The sequence below is a fragment of the Hevea brasiliensis genome, chromosome 15 (assembly GCF_030052815.1).
Source record: "Hevea brasiliensis isolate MT/VB/25A 57/8 chromosome 15, ASM3005281v1, whole genome shotgun sequence".
NCBI classification, from domain to species: domain Eukaryota; kingdom Viridiplantae; phylum Streptophyta; class Magnoliopsida; order Malpighiales; family Euphorbiaceae; genus Hevea; species Hevea brasiliensis.
Window position 1 is genome coordinate 71,546,939 of NC_079507.1, and position 19,096 is coordinate 71,566,034.

Below are 19,096 nucleotides of genomic sequence, written 5' to 3' on the forward strand. Positions count from 1 at the left end.
TCACCTTATTTTAAAAATTTAACTATTTAATTTTTAATTTTTATTTTCTTAAAATTGAAGATCATCCGTCCAATTTAAGAGAAAGATTCCGTTAACTAAAGGTGAAAATACTAAAATACCCTTTACTTAATTAGGGTTAAATACTGGAGAAACAAACCAAATCCCCTCTATCCCTTTTTATCCTACAATAAAAATTAAGAGCAATTTGTAAGAAATTGTCTAATCTGAATAAATTAATAACAATTCTAATAATTTTAACAATCACCTAATAATTTAACGAAAGTGAAAGTTAAGGGTTAAATAGTTTAATTTTTAAAATAAGGGATTAAATCGTAGAAGTGAGTAAAATTTAGGAATTAAATATTAAATTTTCTTTATTTTAATTGATTTTTTTTTTCATTCCCTCTCTTTCTATCCTAAGGCTGTTTCTCATCTGCCTTTCTACTGTTTTCCTCTCCCACAAACTCTCTCTACAGATTGTTCTTTCGCAGAGGCTATGGCTTTCAGAGGGGTAAGCCTTTCCTTCTCTAGATGTCTACTCTGTTAAGATCTGACTCTGCTGCTTTTTTATATAAATAATTTTGTTAAGTCTCTCTGCGTTTTCATGTTGAGTCTGATCTGTTAGTTCTTTGTTGCAGTGTTTGTCATCAGTAAGTAATTACTTAAAGTTTTTATTTAATTACTTTAGAGAAAATACTTGTTTGCTTGATCGGTGTTTTACCCCTCCCTCTTATTTTTTCAGTTACTTATTTGTTAATTTACATGCTGGATTTGTTGATATTTGGAGTCATGATTGAAGAGAAAATCAGATTTTCCTTTTTTATTTTGGTAAAATTATTTTATTTTGTATGTGGTTGAATTGTAATTGAGAACTTGCAATTTTAGTAATTGATCTGTCTAGTGTACTGGATGGATAGAATTGTATGCTGGTTTAGCGATGCAAATTAATTATAACTTTACCCTTGGAAATAGCTCTCTGTCTTCGTAATTTACATGTATGCTCTATGGATTGTAACTGGAATAACGAATTCCGATATCCACAGTTTGGTTGGTTCTTGAAATGATGTATTTAGGATTTCATGCGCATACAATCTAAGAAATGCAACGAAGGAAGGAAATTTCTACAATACTCCTGGAGGACATAATTTAGTGTGCCCTCTTTCATAAAAATATGATCCTCCTTACAATGAAAACAAAATAATTCTTTTCGGTAAATCTATTCCACTAGATTTGCCAAGAAAACTATGCCATTTCTTTTAATCACTTAAAAATCAAGTCAAGTATGGTGGGCTATCTTTTATTATTGTCTTTAGTTTTATGTTATTTTACTTCTGATGGAATATTTTGCATTTTATTTGATTTTTGCTGGATTTTTCACATATTTTGCGCCTTGCCTCACTTAGGCATGTGCCTATGCCTTGTGCCGAGGCGTCAGGACTCCTTGGCGCCTTGCTCCTTTAATAACTATGTCAGAGACCCAAGTCTAAGGATGTAAAGTGATCAAATAAATCTATGGGGACTCAATAACAAAAAAAGTTTGGTATCCTAAAGATGCGTTTTGCCTAAATTCTTCTTATGAAGAGAATTCCTTTATTGTGGTAGAGCTTGGATTACTGTGCTTATATCCATGTATGTTTGTATGTGAAATCATTTGCAATTTGTGCATTGTTGTTTGTTTTTTGAAAAACAAATATCGTAATGGAGGAAATCATGATTTTACACCAATGACTTAGCAAATCCTCCATGCTGAAAAGCAGGGAGTGGAAATAAAAGTCTCTGGAGCTGGTCTGGTCAGTGGATTGGTTAGTGAATGTATTAACAGTATTTTTTTGTTTTTGCTAGGCAAATGCTTCTTCTGGCATAAGTGTTGCTGAGCACAGCAAAGCCACATACCTAGAACTGCAGAGAAAGAAGTTGCACCGTTATGTGATCTTTAAGATTGATGAGAAGAAGAAAGAGGTTTTGGTTGAGAAGACTGGAGGGCCAGCTGAGAGTTATGATGACTTTACTGCTTCCTTGCCTGAGAATGATTGCCGTTATGCTGTCTACGACTTTGATTTTGTGACTTCTGAGAATTGCCAAAAGAGCAAGATCTTCTTCATTTCATGGTTAGTTTCTTTCTCATGATGGATGCTGTTTCATTAGAATACTGCAGTTGTAGTTTAACTTGTTTTATCTGCTTTACGTGTCAATTTTGCGAATTCTGTTTTATGTTGTATGCAAGTCTTTTATCAAATCTTGAAATCTTCCCCCAAATGTGTTGTTCAAGCTTAGAACTGTGTTTCTTATTCAAATCCCTTGTTTCTTTTATAGTTATCTTTGTTTCTCGTCCAAGTAACTATTGATACACTTTTTCTCTGAGCATCCTGGTGTTCTTTTGTTCTATGAACTCTATTCAATGCCTTTGGTATCTACTTTTGGTACTTCGTCCTTTTGTGTTTTGGTGGATGTTTCTAGGTTTGGGCTGTTTCCAGCTTTGTCTGGGTAACTTTTTTCTAGGGCCAGGCCATTAAGCCCTATGGTCCACTTGGAAGAGGGATGGAGGTAGTCAATTTTGTTGCTCATCTCCTTCGAACCGTTTGGATATTCGATAACTAGATTTTTTTTTATAACTATTTTCTTTTAGTGCATAGGAAGTTCTTAAAGGAACGGATTCTAAGGTTTAAACTCCTGATCTTCTATATTATGAGGCAAACGCTTGATCATTGGATTGTTAGTATAATAACAAAATCTTTTTGTCTTTGAGCTAGAGTATCCAACATTCTTGGCAAGAGCAGAGTATTCTTGAGTGGTCCTCTAAGTTCAGCAAAAGAATGCAATGTGACTGGGGAATGTTTCTTTGGGGTCTATCTGTGTCATGTACATGTTGCCTCTGTCTGTCTTCTCACTTATCCTCACTTTCTTCGTGTATGAGAGGGAGAGGGAGAGGGATAGGGAGAGGGAGAGATTGGTCCCGGTGTTGTGGTTTATCCTTTTCTGGTTGCCTGACATGCTGAATGTATTTTAGTGGTTTTCTATCCCCTATTGGAGGAGAGCAAGTCAAGCAGCTGATAGTTTTGCTGCACTTGACACAGTTAATGAACTGTAGAGTTTATCTGCGAGGAAATTTGTTTGAGTCTGGCTATATGGGTTCATAAGGTGGACATATGTGATATCTTCTGGTGTTTCTCTTTTACTTTTGTATCCCAAATTCTAAATTATTTACTATTTTCAAATCTAATGCCTTCTTTTAGGTCTCCTGATGTTTCTCGCGTTCGTGCAAAAATGCTTTATGCAACTTCCAAGGACAGAGTCAGAACAGAACTGGAAGGCATCCATTATGCAATCCAGGCAACTGACCCAACTGAGATGGATCTTGGGGTACTCAGAGACCGTGCACATTGAGCACACACTCTAGATCGAAAGAGTTAGAAATCTTCAGGAGTCACATGTGCAACCTGGAGGAAATTCATTTAGTACGTATATCTGAATTGTATTAAATAATTGACACCTGAGAAGGCTGATCGGGAGTTCATGCTCATGGCCAAAATTGAGCTCCTTTTTGCCATGATGCTTCTCAGGTGATATTGGATATGGTTATACATATTAATTGTTATTGGCTAAACTTTCAATGTCAAGTTTTGCTTCTCAAGTTAGATAATTGAATCCTGGATTATTTTGTCATTTTGTTTAGAAAGTGACAAGATGTGAAGATACTCATGACAACGAGTCTTTAATTAAAAAAAAAAAAAAAAGGAGTCTTTCAAAGCGGAGCAGTTAAGGTGGGGCACGTGAATGTGATTCTGCCGACATATAATACGGGATTCGGCATAAAAGTAGTGAGCATTAAAAAGCTTCATTGCATTTTATATTTATCGGAAAAATTTAATTAGTTATTTTTTTTTTCAATTTAATTTTACTTAAAGATTTAAATTTAAATTGAATTTAATTTAAAAATAAAAAAATTTATAAATTAAATTTTAAAATTTTTTATTTAAATTAAGAAATTAAGAAATTAAGCAATTATAAATTATAAATTAAATTGAATTTAAATTAAAAATTTTAAATTAATTTAAATAAAAAAATAAAAATAAATTAAATTATGAATTAAATTGGGAGCTAAGTTAAATATTTTTCCAAAGTATCTTTTGGCTGCAAATCTTGCAGACAAGATTGTTTCTGTGCATGCATTTTGATCAATTAATTAGAGTGTAACATAAATGAATTACGAGGAAGATGTCGATTAGTTTCATTGACGTCTGATAATTCTAATTTAATATATAACTGCAGGTGAAGAGGGATTTTTTAAAAATTTTTGGCGTAAAGGCGAACCTGGGAAGATAGAAGAATCGTGGGCAGGGGAAAATTCTAGGGTTGAAGCTTAATTTGTAGTCAAGTTTGTGCTAGATTTTACATGATCCAAGCCAGAAATTTCATTGGCATCGACAGAATATGCTTAAAAGGAGTCTCTTTTGGAGTTTTTCTAAACTGGCAAAGTTTAGAAGCAGCAAGAATGAATCCTCTGGAAAAAGTCTAATATTGAGAGCAGTCTCTGTCTCCCTGTCGGATACGCACCATATTGAGGAGAAAGAGGCCCTTATCACGATTTCATCTTCTTTCTTTTCAATTTTTACTACATGGATCCACAAAAGTAAACAAGATAGGGCCCACCACCACCATCATTTTCACCATAGCCACGTGATCCTCAGGTAAATATATCAACACCCCACTCAATCACATAAAGACAATTCCAACTTCAATCCAACGCCAAAATTTTCCAAAGCACTAAATTACTACTACTGTACAATGGATCGTTTTGACCAATATCTACTGGGTTGGCACCTATTCTGCTCTTGCCCTAACTGGGTAGGGGTAAATCATTTATCTTCTTGCATAATCAACCTCGAACGAGAACCGGGTACAGTTGGAATACTTTCTTTTTTGTGATCGTTTCTGTTTCTCGAGTGATGTTTGGTTTCTTTGTTGGGTTCCGATCTCCTTTTGTTTGTGGTATCATTCTTTAATGTAAATTATTAAGGAATCATTTGGTGCCTGTACCAGATCTGTGTTCTTATATTCACATGATGTATCGTGGTTTTCTTTTTGTGTTTATAGAGCTAAACTACAGTTAGTTGACCAAACTTTAGGCGAATCAAGAAGGTACACGAGCGGTTTACTCTTTTTTTTTTAGGGGGAGTGTATATAAAGGTGTTCTTCAATATGTTCATTGCTTGTGGCGGCAACTTGTAGAAGTTGGGATTCCAAGACGTATACGGAGGTGTAACAGAGGGTAGAGTAAAGTTTAGTAGGCTTTGCTGTTTGGGTGGTTGGGGATAGCAGCCAAATTTCACTATTATTAACTGAACTGGTTATTCCTAATTTATGGTCCTGTTGTCTTGGGCTGGAGCTTCCTGTTGCCATTCTAGATATTCGCAGGTTTTCTGCTCCATGGGTCCCTTGTTTTTGAAGTGAGTTGCTTCATGAAACTGACAGCATTTATTTATTTGATTAAGTACTGTGATCAACAAGAAGCCTTTTATATGTTTTTAGTTCTAAATTGAAGCTAATATTTGGAGGAACAGGTGCAACCATCATAAGATTTGAACTCCAGTGTGATCCTCAAAGATCTGAGTTATTACAATATGGGCAGCAATAAGACCATTGTTTGGTTTAGGAGGGATCTTAGAATTGAGGACAATCCTGCATTGGCTGCTTCAGCCAGGGATGGTAGTGTATTTCCGATCTTCATATGGTGTCCTCAAGAAGAAGGACAATTCTACCCAGGTAGAGTATCGAGGTGGTGGCTGAAGCAGTCTCTTGCCCACTTGGGACACTCCCTGAAATCTCTTGGGGCTGAACTTGTCTTGATCAAAACCCATAGTACTCTCGCTGCTCTTTTGGATTGCATCAATGCTATTGGAGCAACAAGAGTTGTATTCAATCATCTCTATGGTATGCCTTCGTTTTGGTTTACTAAAATCTTTTCTTTTTGGTTGACTTGTGACAGTTGTATTCCAAGGTTTGCTTGGTTGGACTTGATGAAGAATCTTAATTGAGTCTTATGATACATGGTGAATTGTGAACCTATAGCTTAGATTTGTTGGACAGTAGTGCTTTTCATCAAAGTGCACTTATAAGTTCTTTTGCAGTTTGACCTGTTATCTTCTTCCTTTTATTTTATTTGTTTTGCTAAGTTAAAACCCATTTCAGTTCTTAAGAAATTATAAATTTTGACGATTATGCTGCTTAAATCCCTTTGCAGCTTCTTTAAGAGGATTATAAATGTTGATTATATGCTGTTTCTGTTGAAGTTATTGAACAATGAAAAAGGTAAAGCAGCTAAAGATTGTGTAACAGAAAAACTAAATAGCTTGAATAGTTTAATAGTTAATACCAACCTTTCACGGGGAAATCTGCAAGCACAACAGCTAAAGGAGTGGACTAGAGGCTTTTCTTTCATTGTGACTGTTCAAGAATTAATTTTTCACATACATAGTGAGGAAATATAGCTAATCTATTTTATCAAATAACCTGTAGTTAGTTGAGAATAAGCTCTATTTTGGGCATTGAAATAGTACCTTAATGCTTTATGAATGGTGGTTTTAGTACTGGTCACTTAGTTTGTCCATTATCTATATTGTATGTGAGTGGGCATCTAAGGTACAACATACCTACAAGATGATTGAGACAGAAATGCAGATGTTAAGATTGATATTGGGTAACATGATAATGGATAAGATTAAGAATGATTATATTCGTCAGAAAATGCATGTAGCACATATCGGAGACAAAATGAAAGGGCGTTGATTAAGATGGTTTGGTCATGTCTAACATAGAGAATCAAATGCCTTAATATGGAGGTGTAATAGGTTAGTAGGGAAAAGAGTGAGCAAGGGGAGGGGGAAACCAAAGATGATGTGGATGGAAGTAAATATCAAAGGATTTACAAGTTTGAATATTGATGCACTTGGTATCTAACAGAGTGAACAAGGGGAGGGGGAAACCAAAGATGACATGAAGGGAAGTAATATCAAAGGTACAATTGTTGGATATTGATGCGGACTTGGTATCTAACAAGCTCAATGACGAAAAATGATTCATATAGCCATCCCCAACTAGGTTGGGATTAAGGCTTAGTTGTTCTTGTCATTGTCACTTAGTTTGTCCATAAAAGGTATTTGTTTGATGGCTAATTATTATGTTTCCAGATCCAGTATCTCTTGTTCGTGATCACAGCATCAAAGAAAAACTGGTGGAGCTTGGCATTTCTGTGCAAAGCTATAATGGGGATTTGTTGTATGAACCATGGGAAATATATAATGGAAGTGGACAAGCTTTTACGACATTTGACTCGTATTGGGACAAGTGCTTGCACATGCAAATGGAACCTGTTTCACATCTTCCTCCATGGCGATTACTGGCAACTGCAGGTAATATTTCAATGATATTTGTTAGTCTTAATTTTGTTCCCTGATAAAAACTATCAGTTGTTGATATGTTGCAACATCGCCACTGCATTTGTGTTCATGCACATTTGTTACAGAGAGGGGGCGGGAGATGAATTGCTAAAGAGTCTCTCTCTCCCACTCTCCCCCTCTCCCCCCCCCCCCCCCTCTCTCTCTCTCTCTCTCTCTCTCTCTCTCTTCTTGTTTTAATTTTTCTCCCCTCTCTCGCTGACAGGAAAAGTTGAGAAATGCTCAGTTGAGGAATTAAATCTTGAAGATGAAACAGAAAAATCTAGCAATTCCTTACTAGGAAGGGGATGGTCACCAGGTTGGAGCAATGCTGACAAGGCACTGGCTGAATTTGTTGAACATCATCTAATTGACTACTCAAAGAATAGGCTAAAGGTTGGTGTGAACTCCAGCTCACTTTTGTCCCCATATCTTCATTTTGGAGAACTGAGTGTGAGGAAAGTTTTCCAATGTGTGCGAATGAAACAGTTGCTGTGGGCAAAAGAAGGGAACTCAATAGGGAAAGAAAGCGTGACTCTGTTTCTTAGATCCATTGGGCTAAGGGAATATTCCCGATACCTTTGTTTTAACTTTCCATTCACTCATGAGAGATCATTGCTGAGCAACTTAAAGTACTTTCCCTGGGATGTCAACCAGGCCCATTTTAAGGCTTGGAGACAGGGACGAACTGGTTATCCCCTAGTTGATGCAGGAATGCGTGAGCTTTGGGCAACTGGTTGGATACATAATAGAATTAGAGTGATTGTGTCAAGTTTTGCTGTAAAAGTTTTGCTTCTTCCATGGAGATGGGGGATGAAGTATTTTTGGGACACACTTTTGGATGCAGACTTGGAAAGTGACATCCTTGGTTGGCAGTACATATCTGGAAGCTTACCTGATGGCCATGAGCTTGAACGTTTGGATAGTCCAGAGGTATATTGTGATTCCTTATTTGTTGAAGCATTTGCATCTGAATTTTGTGGGGCTCTTGACCTCCATATTAGAAACAGGTTAAACTTTGGATGCCTTAATGCTACTACTTGTTCTTAGTTAGTGGCAAAATGAAATTTACAGTCTCTTGCATATGATGTGATTTTATGTTTATTGTTTTTATCTAAAATAATTTCTTCTGTTTCATTTTTCTGAGACAATTATGTTGTGGCTTAGCCACAGATTAAAATTGAAACATGAAGTATACTTCTATTTTGTTGCTGTGTAAAAGCACAGCTATAATCAAAGTGCAGTTATTTAACCAACATCCTATGGATCTTGTTTTCATATATGATTTGTATTGATTTCTTATGCTTCTGCTAGCATATTTGAATTCGTTTGTTCTCTAACTCACTTAGATGGTGGGGCATTTTGTCATTGCATGTTCTATTTGTTATTTTATTTAGGCTGAATGGAATCAAATGTGCAATTTTTTAAAATGCTATTACAAATCAACAAATTATGATATTCTCCAAGAGATGAGACCTGTAAAATTTGAAAATCAACTAGATGCACAATAACGTTATGACATTTCAATCCAAGCTCATTTCTTATGATCTTAAGTGGACATCATTTCATGCTTTGGAATGGACTATTTTTGATTCCCTGATTGAGAAAATAATATGCTTATAGACCTTCATGGTTGCTTGATTGAGCAGAATTTAGTCATTTAATTTGAGTGTATTGATTAAGACAACATTCTGAGTGCCTCTTTATATGCCTTATTTTCTGAATTTCCTTGAGTCAGATTCAAGGCTCAAAATTTGACCCAGAGGGTGAATATGTGAGACACTGGCTGCCTGAGCTTGCCAGAATGCCAACTGAATGGATCCATCATCCTTGGGACGCACCTCTTACTGTGCTTAAAGCTGCAGGGGTGGAATTGGGACAAAACTACCCAAAACCTATAATTGAATTAGATTTAGCCAGAGAACGTCTGACTGAAGCCATATTCAAGATGTGGGAAATGGAAGCAGCTGCAAGGGCTTCAATTTCAGGTGGAACAAGTGAAGTTGTTGTTGATAACACTGATGGTAATGAAAATTTGGCCATTCCAAAGGCTATGTTAAAAGAAAAGGCTCCTTGTCCCACCATTTCATCTAATGATCAGAAGGTACCAACAATTCAAAATCCCAAGAACAGTCCAGCTCATAAGAAGAGATCAAAGTATGTGGAAGAGGAAAGACCACATCGAGATAAACTGCATAAAGTTAATGGCATAGAAGGCACCTCTAGAACAGATGAAGACTTATGCTCTACTGCTGAATCTTCAGCATCTAAGAAGCAGACAACCAGCAGGTTTTCGTTTTCTGTTCCCCAGTATTGTCCCTCATCAGAAAGCCAGCCCTTGCATGAGTGTGAATCATCTGACCTTAAGCAGCCATTGCAAGTACAGACTGACAGGGTATACAGTTCAAGCGAAGATGGTAAGCTATTCAACTTTCTTTTCTGGATGATTGAAGTGTCTGGTTTCGAATTTTTTAACAAGTATATAGAGCAGCAATTTCTAAATCCAGAACTGCATTTGGTTTCTTGAATTTTATTTCTTCTATCTTAACATTAAAGTAATTAGCTTTCTTGAGAAGGCTTGTCTTGTCCTGTCCTGTCCTGTTCGCCCATCAGAAGCATTATTGAGAACAAATAAGGCACCGGAAATATAATACCCAGTATTAGTAATAATAATTTATTGAACTAGTTAAAACAAATGGTTACCTTCTGTTGACAAATTTTCTTAGGCTGAGACTTGGAATTTTCATTCCATTTGGTTGGAGGGAAATGGAATTTAAGGGAAGCTATGGAAGGAAAAGTGAGGGAGTAGAAGCTACATGTTTAGTTCATGAGACCTCGTTGGAGGGAATGAATATGGAGTTGGCCATGTAAAGAAAACCACTGATTTTTCTTTTCAAAAGTTGAGAGAAATGTAAGAAAATGGAGTAACGAGTTTTATCACATTGGATTTGGACTCACTTTTTCTCCTTGTTCCTTACGTGCTTATTTCCTTCATTCCTCCCTTTCCTTCCGTTCCTTTCCTTTCCACAACCAAGTACCTGGATAGAAGGGGAGCTTTAATTCTGTTCCCGCCTTTTCCTTCCCTTCAATCCTTTCCTTTCTTGCCCTTTTCCTTACTTCACATCTGATGGTTTTACTTTGTATTTGCCCTGATCTTCTTTATCTAGTGTAGCCATTGAGCCCTCAAATACAATCCGTGTTTTCGTAACTGTTTTCGTCTTTGCATATTTGCCCTTCACAAGAAGTTTTTGTCAGTTGAAAGAGAATTAAGAAAGCTGACCTGGTCATTGCGTATTTGAAGTCAACAAACAAGTTTCTGTAATTAGATATGCACTTTAATTGAAAAAAAAAGTTCCATAATTATCCATTTTGGAATTCTTCAGGATTAAAGTTGTCATGCAGCAGAAGAAAGTTTTTGGAATCATGAGATATGCCTTATCTGGCATTTTTCAAGCTATCATTGAAAATTCCCTGCCAAGACCTTGTTCATATGTCCGGGAAATACATGTAGGCTTCATGTTCAATTTCGTGAACCCAAATGACAAAGTGTTCCATTTTGAGTTTTTTGGCAATTTCTTAAAACAGAAAGTAGAAAACTATTACCAATGGACCCATAAAAATTGATATCAGATTCTATGAGAACGTTTTTCTGCTCTTTGGGAAGAAGAATCTGTGGGTGAGCATTGCTTTTGTTTATAAATCTCTCTTTTGGTTTCTAATGCATTGCTTAAATTTTCATATGATAAATTTGCAGATGCTATGGGAACTTAATGCCTACATCGATCTCAAGCTGGCGGGATACCATATTTTTTATCTGACAAGGAGAGCCGTTTGTGAAATGTTCTATAATTTTTACAGTAGTGTCATTTGACATAACTATTAAGAGTGCATGTTCTATGGTTAATATGTCTGCTTCTTGGCTGATTGCATCTCCTTGGGGAGCTAAGTTGTAGAGAACAGGCTCAAGACATTTGGCCCAGTTTTTGGCTATGTATTATATTCTGTGTGGATGTGTTTATATATATGTACACACACATATTTTCTACTGTAGTTTCATATTATTGTAGTAAATGAAGCAAGCACCTTTCATATGTCTAAATCTGTTCTTGGTTTCTTGTTGTCCATGTTCTGGTTTGCCATGTAATGGATCTGGTTGAAAGTGTTCCTTAATATGATAAAAGCCTGTTAAGGGTGCGATGCACATATGGTATTTTGGAAATTAACATGTGAAGTATCAAGATTTGAATTCATGGTGTCTTATATCACTGGACTAATGTTTGGTCATTAGTCCAATGAATAGCTAAAAGTGATGGATTATGACAAAACTTACGGAAGTTTTAGACATTTTCATCATCTAAACCAAGTTAGCAGGCAGAATATGTAATTTGCTGTTAGACAAAGCCTTCCTAGGATTTGTCCTGATTGTTGGTTGTTGGAATTTTGGAGCATAGAATAGTATGTGTCATCCTTGATAGTTAGAAATACAGCATAGACAAAATGTCGATCATGATTTGTTATATGCATGAGGCATGGCGTCTAAGCAAAGCTATAATTATTATGTAAGAAAAGCAAATATAAGAGCACAGGTCTTCATGGGTTAGGGATTTTGACCTATAAGTTCAATTTTTTTTTAATACATGAGAAAGAATCAATTCAATTCTTGAATATTGAAATACTAGCTGTCAAGTATCGGCTCTCTCTTGCCTTCCATGATATATTTTTCTGTATTCCTAGAAATATAATTTATTCTTAATTCTCGCTCACTCATAATAAAATTTTATTCTTTAGCTTGCCAAGCTAACAGGAAGTATCAGTGAAGCATCCACTTTTCTAAAGCAGGTTGATCATACAAAAGCGAGATTCCATGTGGTTTTTGAGCTTGTTAATATTTTCCTGGATATGCTCTGTTTGGGTTCCTAGAAAAGCAAAAGTTGCCCAACGGTAAGAGACATTATGTGAAGAGAGATTTGTTTCCAGTGTGAATTGAATGGTCCAAATGAAAGCACCCTTTTAACCTAAGAAAGAGCTAGAATTAGAAGTTGCTGATTTCTTATCGTCCTTTCTCTGTATATCCTCGCCATTAGCCAACCAAACATCTCTCCCACAAACCTTCGCTTCTTCCAAAAGTCATGAAAAGCACAATACCCTCCTCCTCCCCTAACAATTCCCTTTTTCCTAAAGCTCTCTCCTACCACCTGAAAGGAACTTTCCCTCCGATAGAACAGATGTGTAAAACAAAATATACAATAAAATAAATCCAAACCTCACAAAATACATATATGTTGGGATCGAAAATAATTTATATATATATATATATATATATATATATATATGATAGTTTAGCAGAAACGCGGAGGGCGAGAATTAAAGTGGCGCCATCATTTGATGAACCCAAATCCAAATCCTACCCCACTCTGGTGTTTTCGTGCCCGTACGTCTCGCAGTACGGAAATTAAGGAAGGTAATTTCTCTAAAACGACCGGCCAGTTTCTCCTTGGCTAAAAACGTGTGTAATTCCTATTGGCTTAATCCCCAATATTCGAATATTCGAAAAAACATTCCTCTCCTTGAACGCAAAGGAAGCCCAACGTATATAAATACCTCGCAGCCGAAAAAAACCAACACAAAAAATAGAGCAAAGCAGGAAAGCAACGAGCGTCTGATTAAAAAAACAAAGTAATGAGCGAAGCGCTAAACAGAGACTACCTAATCTGCGAGGAGATCGGCCGGGGACGTTTCGGCACTGTTTTTAGATGTACTTCTCGCTCCACCGGTGACTCCTTTGCCGTCAAGTCCATCGATAAGAGCCTTACATCCGGTGATTCACTCGACGCCCAATGCCTCCTCATGGAACCCAAGATCCTCCACCTTCTCTCCCCTCATCCTCACATAATCCAACTCTACAATCTCTATGAAGACGAAGCGCACCTCCACATGGTAATCGACTTGTGTTCCGGCGAGGATCTTCACAATTTAATCATCGCCAATGGCGTTATTCCCGAGGCCGAAGCCAGGCTCCTCTTTACTCAGCTTATGAGAGCCGTTTCTCACTGCCACAAGTGCGGCGTCGTTCACCGTGACATCAAGCCCGATAACATTTTGCTCGAGTCCAGAAATACGGTGAAGTTAGCCGATTTTGGATCCGCTGAGGTGGTTATGGACGGAGAGATGATGAATGGTGTTGTAGGGACGCCATACTACGTGGCGCCAGAGGTTTTACTCGGGAGAGAGTACGGGGAGAAGGTGGACGTGTGGAGTGCTGGTGTGGTGTTGTATATCATGTTAGCCGGCTTTCCGCCGTTCTATGGTGAAACCGCTTTGGAGATTTTTGAAGCGGTTTTGAGGGGGAATTTGAGGTTTCCGGTTACAACTTTCCAAGGCGTGTCGCCGACGGTTAAGGATCTGTTAAGGAGAATGCTCTGTAAAGATGTTTCGAAGAGGTTTTCAGCAGAACAAGTGTTAAGTAAGTATATATCTACACACTAGCTCAGCATAACTTTGTAAAAAAATTAAAGTCCAATGCTCTGAGTATTTATCTTGAAGCGATGAAAATTAAATGCAGGTTTCATTCATTTTGATGTTAATTTGATGAAGCAAATAGATTAAGCAATATTAGTAGAAGATACTAATGGTGGAATTGTGGTGGGGTGTGTTTTGCAGGGCATCCATGGATAACAAATGAAGAGAGTGGAGCAGGAAGCTCCTAGCTAGCTTAGAGTTGATATATGCTTGTATAGATGCATATACTATAGATGGAATGGAATCCGTACGCACTGAGTATCCTAGCAGTTTTTCACTTTTAATTTAATTATGAGGATGCTTTTTTTTTATTAGAAGAAGAAGCAAGATTTTGAAAAGGGGAGGACTCTTTTAATTACGAGGTTTTTTTTTTTTTTTTTTTTCTCTCAAAAAGCATATATGCAATGAAATTTGGAATTTTGTATTGCTAAGTTATTATGATTGCTTATGTATTTGTTTTTGGGTTTTTATTTTTTAATTATATAGTGTGAAATTTACTTTTCATAATTTATAAAAAAAATTATATTTTACTAGAATTTAATATTTATTTTTATTTAAATTCAATTCATATACTATAAATGTCTATTGATAAACCTTTTTATTTTGCCTAAGAAAACCTTTTTATTTATTTAGGATTATGAAATCGGCATAGTTTTATTTTTAATTTAAATAAGAAAATTTAATATTTTAAGTAATAATAAAAATAATTTTTTTATTATAAAAATAAATAATCTTAAAAATGATTCAAACTTAAAATCTCTCAATTTTTTATATTTTAAAAATAAGAAAAAATTAATTAAATTGCTATCTAATAAATAAATGTTCTCCTTTTGCGTGCTAAGATTATTAGACACTGAAGTAGAAATCCTATTGAATTGATCTTCTTAGTCCTACTGCATTGAGGGATCTTTTGTACAAAGATTCAGCATTTGAACCTTAGTTTTCGGTTAATATTCAAGAAGTTTAAAAAGAAATTTAATTAATTAATTAATTTATATAATATTATAAAATGTAAAACTAAAACATATTTAAATTGATAATTAATCAAATAAAAAATTTAATTTTACTGATCTATAGTAATATGTTCTTCTTTGTTTAATTGGATAACTACTAAATTATTGGCGTCATTTTATATTAAATGCTGATGTGATATCACATTAGCAGTCGTTAAATGGAGACTCAATCAATTGATCGCCAGAAACATCTCATAACTTAAGCTCAACGATAAAGGCGAAATTGAAACATTTAAGAACGGTCAGCAGAGTTTAAATCTTATCATTAACAATTGAAAAATCAGCATGCGATAAGCCCAAGTTTTTTCCAAGGTAACCAAAGAAAGTAGAATCAAAGATGCACTTGATTCTATATGAAACAGAAGACACACTGGCTAAGGGCACCATTTATATAAATAATTAATTAAATATAAGTATATAATATTTATATATTTTCATATATTATATTTTAAATAAATAAAATTTAAATAATTTATAAAATTATAATATTTTTAAAATATAAATTATTAGCAAAAAAAATATAAATTTAAATATTATTTAAATAATAATAACTGAATTTAAAAAACATTTAAATAATTTAAAATAAATCAAAATATTAAAAATAATAATAAATTTAGATAAATTGATTTTATAAATATCTTATCTATTGTCATCTCTGCTTACTAGCCAGCTTCTTTCTTTTGTAGATGTCTGTCTTTAATTGTGTCAATGGGACAACATGGTATATTGCTTCGTCTCACACTTCAAGAATCAATATGAAGTCCATGAGATAATTTAAATAGATGGAACAAATGCAGAGGGAGAAAAAGAAATCACTTGCTGCCCTGTTGGTTGCTGACAAGATAAAAGAAGAAAGGGAAAAGAATAATATATGGGGGAAATGAGGAGAGAATCTAGAAGTGGAAATCTTTACTTTCTTCTTAGTTAAACAATGTCAATCAGTGAAAAAAGTTCTGCTAGTCAGTGATTGACGGATTTAATATCTATCAGAAAAATGCCGGATACTCGAGGATCATGAAACTAAATTAATTACTTAGAATGTGAGCAACTTTAAAACAGTCTCAACCTATGGCAAAGGCAAAGCAGTTAAAGCTAGAAAAGCAGCGTTCCAAGAGCTTAATTATTGTAATGTATCTATGAAGCATCTGAGACCAATGCAACTAATGTATCGTTAATGTCTTCTAGATTATGCTAAGACATTACATAAAAAGAAAGCCTAATTAAGCTGGAAGCCTGGAACAGTTTGCCTAGACTCTTGTAGTTTGGTAACTTTGACTTTCTTCCTCAGCTTCACCAGAAATTTCCTCGAGTGATTTTCCCTTCGACTCAGGTATCAAGAAAGTAAACATCATTCCCAAGAAGTTGATTCCACCAAGGATTAAAAGTGTATTCATCACACCAATGCCATCAGCAGCATAAAAGAAGCCGAATGCACCCACCATCGCCCCTACCTTGCCAGATGCAGCTGATATACCATGACATGTAGACCTTAAACTTGCCGGGAAGATCTCGGCAGGCACGACAAATGTGGTGGCATTTGGACCGAAGTTGGAGAAGAAGAAGGTTAACGAATACGCAGATTCAGGCATCTTCATGCGCCAGTAATAAGTAAGTGCTGCTGGGATTGCACCAAACATCAAAACAATTCTCCAAAAATAGTCAGTTTCTGGTACAGTAGAGCCAACTGGATCATTTTCATAAGGTTGGGCAGGATACTTGGCCATGAATGCTGCAGAAATTATAATAGCAACCATCCCGCCAGCCAAGATCCCAAAACCTTGCATGGCAAAAACAGCAGCAATGAAAGCCCCGCGAGTCTTTTTATTAGCATATTCGGACATGATTGTAGCAGAAAGTGGGTAGTCACCACCGATTCCAAAACCGAGCCAGAAGCGGAAGAAACAGAGGGCGGACATGACAGCAGTACGACTTTTGCCAAAAGAGAGGCCTGAGGCAATCGAACAAATGACCATAAGCATCAATGTCATCCCATAGATACGTTTTCTGCCCATTTTAAGAAGAGCTGGCCTGCAAGAGTGCCGGAGAACGCAACACCATTAACAGCAGCTGAGACATTTGATGGTAAAGATCCAGGAGTAATAGAATCTTCCTTGTAGTAGTAGATTCTGCCTAGCAATTTGGTCACAAGGGAGATACAAAAAAGATCATAGGCATCAGTGAAAAAACCCATGCCAGCAATCACTATTGCTGTGAAATGGTACCATTGCGTTTTGGCCGCATCAAGTGCATTAAGCACATGCAGGTGTTCCCTTGCCATGATTTCTCCTGAAACAGTAGCAGAAGATCAATATGAAGGGCCAATCAACATATAATAAGAAAACCTTCAATAGAAAAGGCTAGTCTTCTAGTCCATGTTGTGAGTCAAATGGCTGACTCGGCCGAATAGGACAATTAGACATGTGCGAGTACAAGATTTACTAACAAAAATAATAATCAGCCAATTGACAAAAGGACAAAAAGAGAAAATTTTCTCCCCAGATGCATGAACAAGTGAGTTTCAAAGATGAGGGCCACAAATCGGTCCAAAATACGGAAAAGGAAATTATAAAAAATAATAAAATGAAAGATACACAGAATGAAAGATTAACGCCACAAGTCTAAGGTGACACACAGATGATGACAGGTGAAGCAGGAAATTCAGGAAAGGAACGTAAGAAGAAGGGGAATTGAAATTCCCTGAGACAACAATCAAACTCTATCGACTCTAAGCAGCTCCAAAATTTAATAATTGTTCAAGATTATCTGTTAGCTGCTCATCCTCTAATTACTGATATTGTTCTTCTATACAGTTCTTGAAGGCAACTTCCGCTGCCCTTCTACTTTAAAAAATTGTAATAACACAAAGAATGATAGAATCACATAAATCACTATAAATTTTTTTTTTCTGCTAATCTATAATTATATGCAAATGTTTTAATTTTAAATCATATTTCCGATTCTTAAATTAATAGCCATTCTATCAAAATTTTACAATTTTAAGATTAATTAAGCATAATAAAATATATTAATTATACATTATTATTATTATTATTATTATTATTATTATTATTATTATTATTTTACTTCTTTTTATTATCCCTCACTACTTTATGTAAACAACATTCAAAATCAAAATTTTTACTACCCCAAAAACAAACCCAAAGCCCTCATATTTCATCCCATAAGAAAAAGAAAATTGGGAAAAAGAGAAGTTAAAAAAAAAAAAAAGAAGCCAACAGTTTCTTCAATAATCACATGAAGGTTTGTGTATGAAAGAAAATGAATGATGAAGGAAGTTAATGATTTAAATGAAAATAGACCTTCTGATCGCACAGAGCAACAATAACAGCAAAACAGTACCGACCTTGACCGTGGCCGAGCCTGAGCGAGTGAGATTCAAAAAAAAAAGTGATAGAATTTGTGTATTTCTTTGCCCAAAAATAAAGCAGAAGAACAGGCAAAAAGAAGTGCAGAAGACGAAGATAGAGGGGAGTAGGCTGTGGATGACTATGTAGCACGGAAACGGGAGGCGGGAGCGTTTCCCCGTTCTGGAAACGTTTCCTCGCCGGAAACGTTAGGACACGGCGAGGAAACGTCTCCGGGCCGTTTCCGTAATTCCTTGAAATCGGAAACGCGTTTCCTTCGCCGGACACGCGTTTCTTAAAAAAAAAAAAAAAAAAAAGTCGCGCACCTCCAGGAAGAAAGGAGAAGGCAAAGAAGAAGAAGAAGAAGAAGAAGAAGAAGAGGAGAAGGAGGAGGTGTACCTGGTGGGGGCAACGTGCCGGCGATGGTAGGTGACTGGTCCCCGATGGCGCTGCCGCGCTGCTCCTTCTTGGATGGCTCTCTCCTTCCCCGAATCCTAACATGAGCTAGCTTCCCAAGGATGGCCTTTTAATTTCTTTTCTATCTGCAATTTTTTTTCTTGCCGCCATGCATTCAACGGCGACGTTCTGGGGTCCAATGTGGCAGAGATGGGCTAAAATGTTTTGACAGCACTCTAGAGTCTAGCAGTTCCGTGATGGGTGACTAATACATTATTTCCTATTTGAAAATTTTTTTTAATCATTATTATTTTTTTTATTCAATTTTCACTTTATCAAAACTTTAAACCTTTATTTTTAATATTTTAAT

At 35.9% G+C, this 19,096-nt stretch overlaps 3 protein-coding genes and 1 pseudogene across 5 annotated transcripts; 3 read left to right on the plus strand and 1 right to left on the minus strand.

The window, feature by feature from the left end:
• The first annotated feature begins 346 nt into the window (after window positions 1–346).
• On the plus strand, window positions 347–3,617 carry LOC110635477 (actin-depolymerizing factor). Its single transcript, XM_021784829.2, has 3 exons — window positions 347–511; window positions 1,843–2,108; window positions 3,234–3,617. Exons 1-3 carry the CDS (start codon window positions 497–499, stop codon window positions 3,382–3,384), a joined length of 432 nt encoding a protein of 143 aa, XP_021640521.2. The 5' UTR covers window positions 347–496; the 3' UTR covers window positions 3,385–3,617.
• Window positions 3,618–4,716: 1,099 nt separating this feature from the next.
• On the plus strand, window positions 4,717–11,532 carry LOC110635484 (cryptochrome-1). 3 transcript variants are annotated; one of them, XM_021784840.2, is made up of 6 exons: window positions 4,717–5,447; window positions 5,562–5,931; window positions 7,188–7,409; window positions 7,660–8,366; window positions 9,172–9,850; window positions 11,188–11,532. In XM_021784840.2, the coding sequence occupies exons 2-6, from the start codon at window positions 5,622–5,624 to the stop codon at window positions 11,202–11,204; spliced, it is 1,935 nt and encodes a 644-aa protein (XP_021640532.1). In that variant the 5' UTR covers window positions 4,717–5,447; window positions 5,562–5,621; the 3' UTR covers window positions 11,205–11,532. The 3 variants fall into 3 exon arrangements, with proteins under 3 accessions (XP_021640532.1, XP_021640541.1, XP_021640547.1); XM_021784849.2 differs by having other exon boundaries at window positions 4,717–4,897; window positions 5,095–5,931; XM_021784855.2 differs by having other exon boundaries at window positions 4,717–4,897.
• Window positions 11,533–13,104: 1,572 nt separating this feature from the next.
• Window positions 13,105–14,339, plus strand: LOC110636345 (phosphoenolpyruvate carboxylase kinase 1). Its single transcript, XM_021786006.2, has 2 exons — window positions 13,105–13,896; window positions 14,094–14,339. Exons 1-2 carry the CDS (start codon window positions 13,113–13,115, stop codon window positions 14,138–14,140), a joined length of 831 nt encoding a protein of 276 aa, XP_021641698.2. The 5' UTR covers window positions 13,105–13,112; the 3' UTR covers window positions 14,141–14,339.
• A 1,649-nt stretch (window positions 14,340–15,988) lies between these two features.
• Window positions 15,989–18,456, minus strand: LOC110635503 (inorganic phosphate transporter 1-4-like; annotated as a pseudogene).
• Window positions 18,457–19,096: the final 640 nt, after the last annotated feature.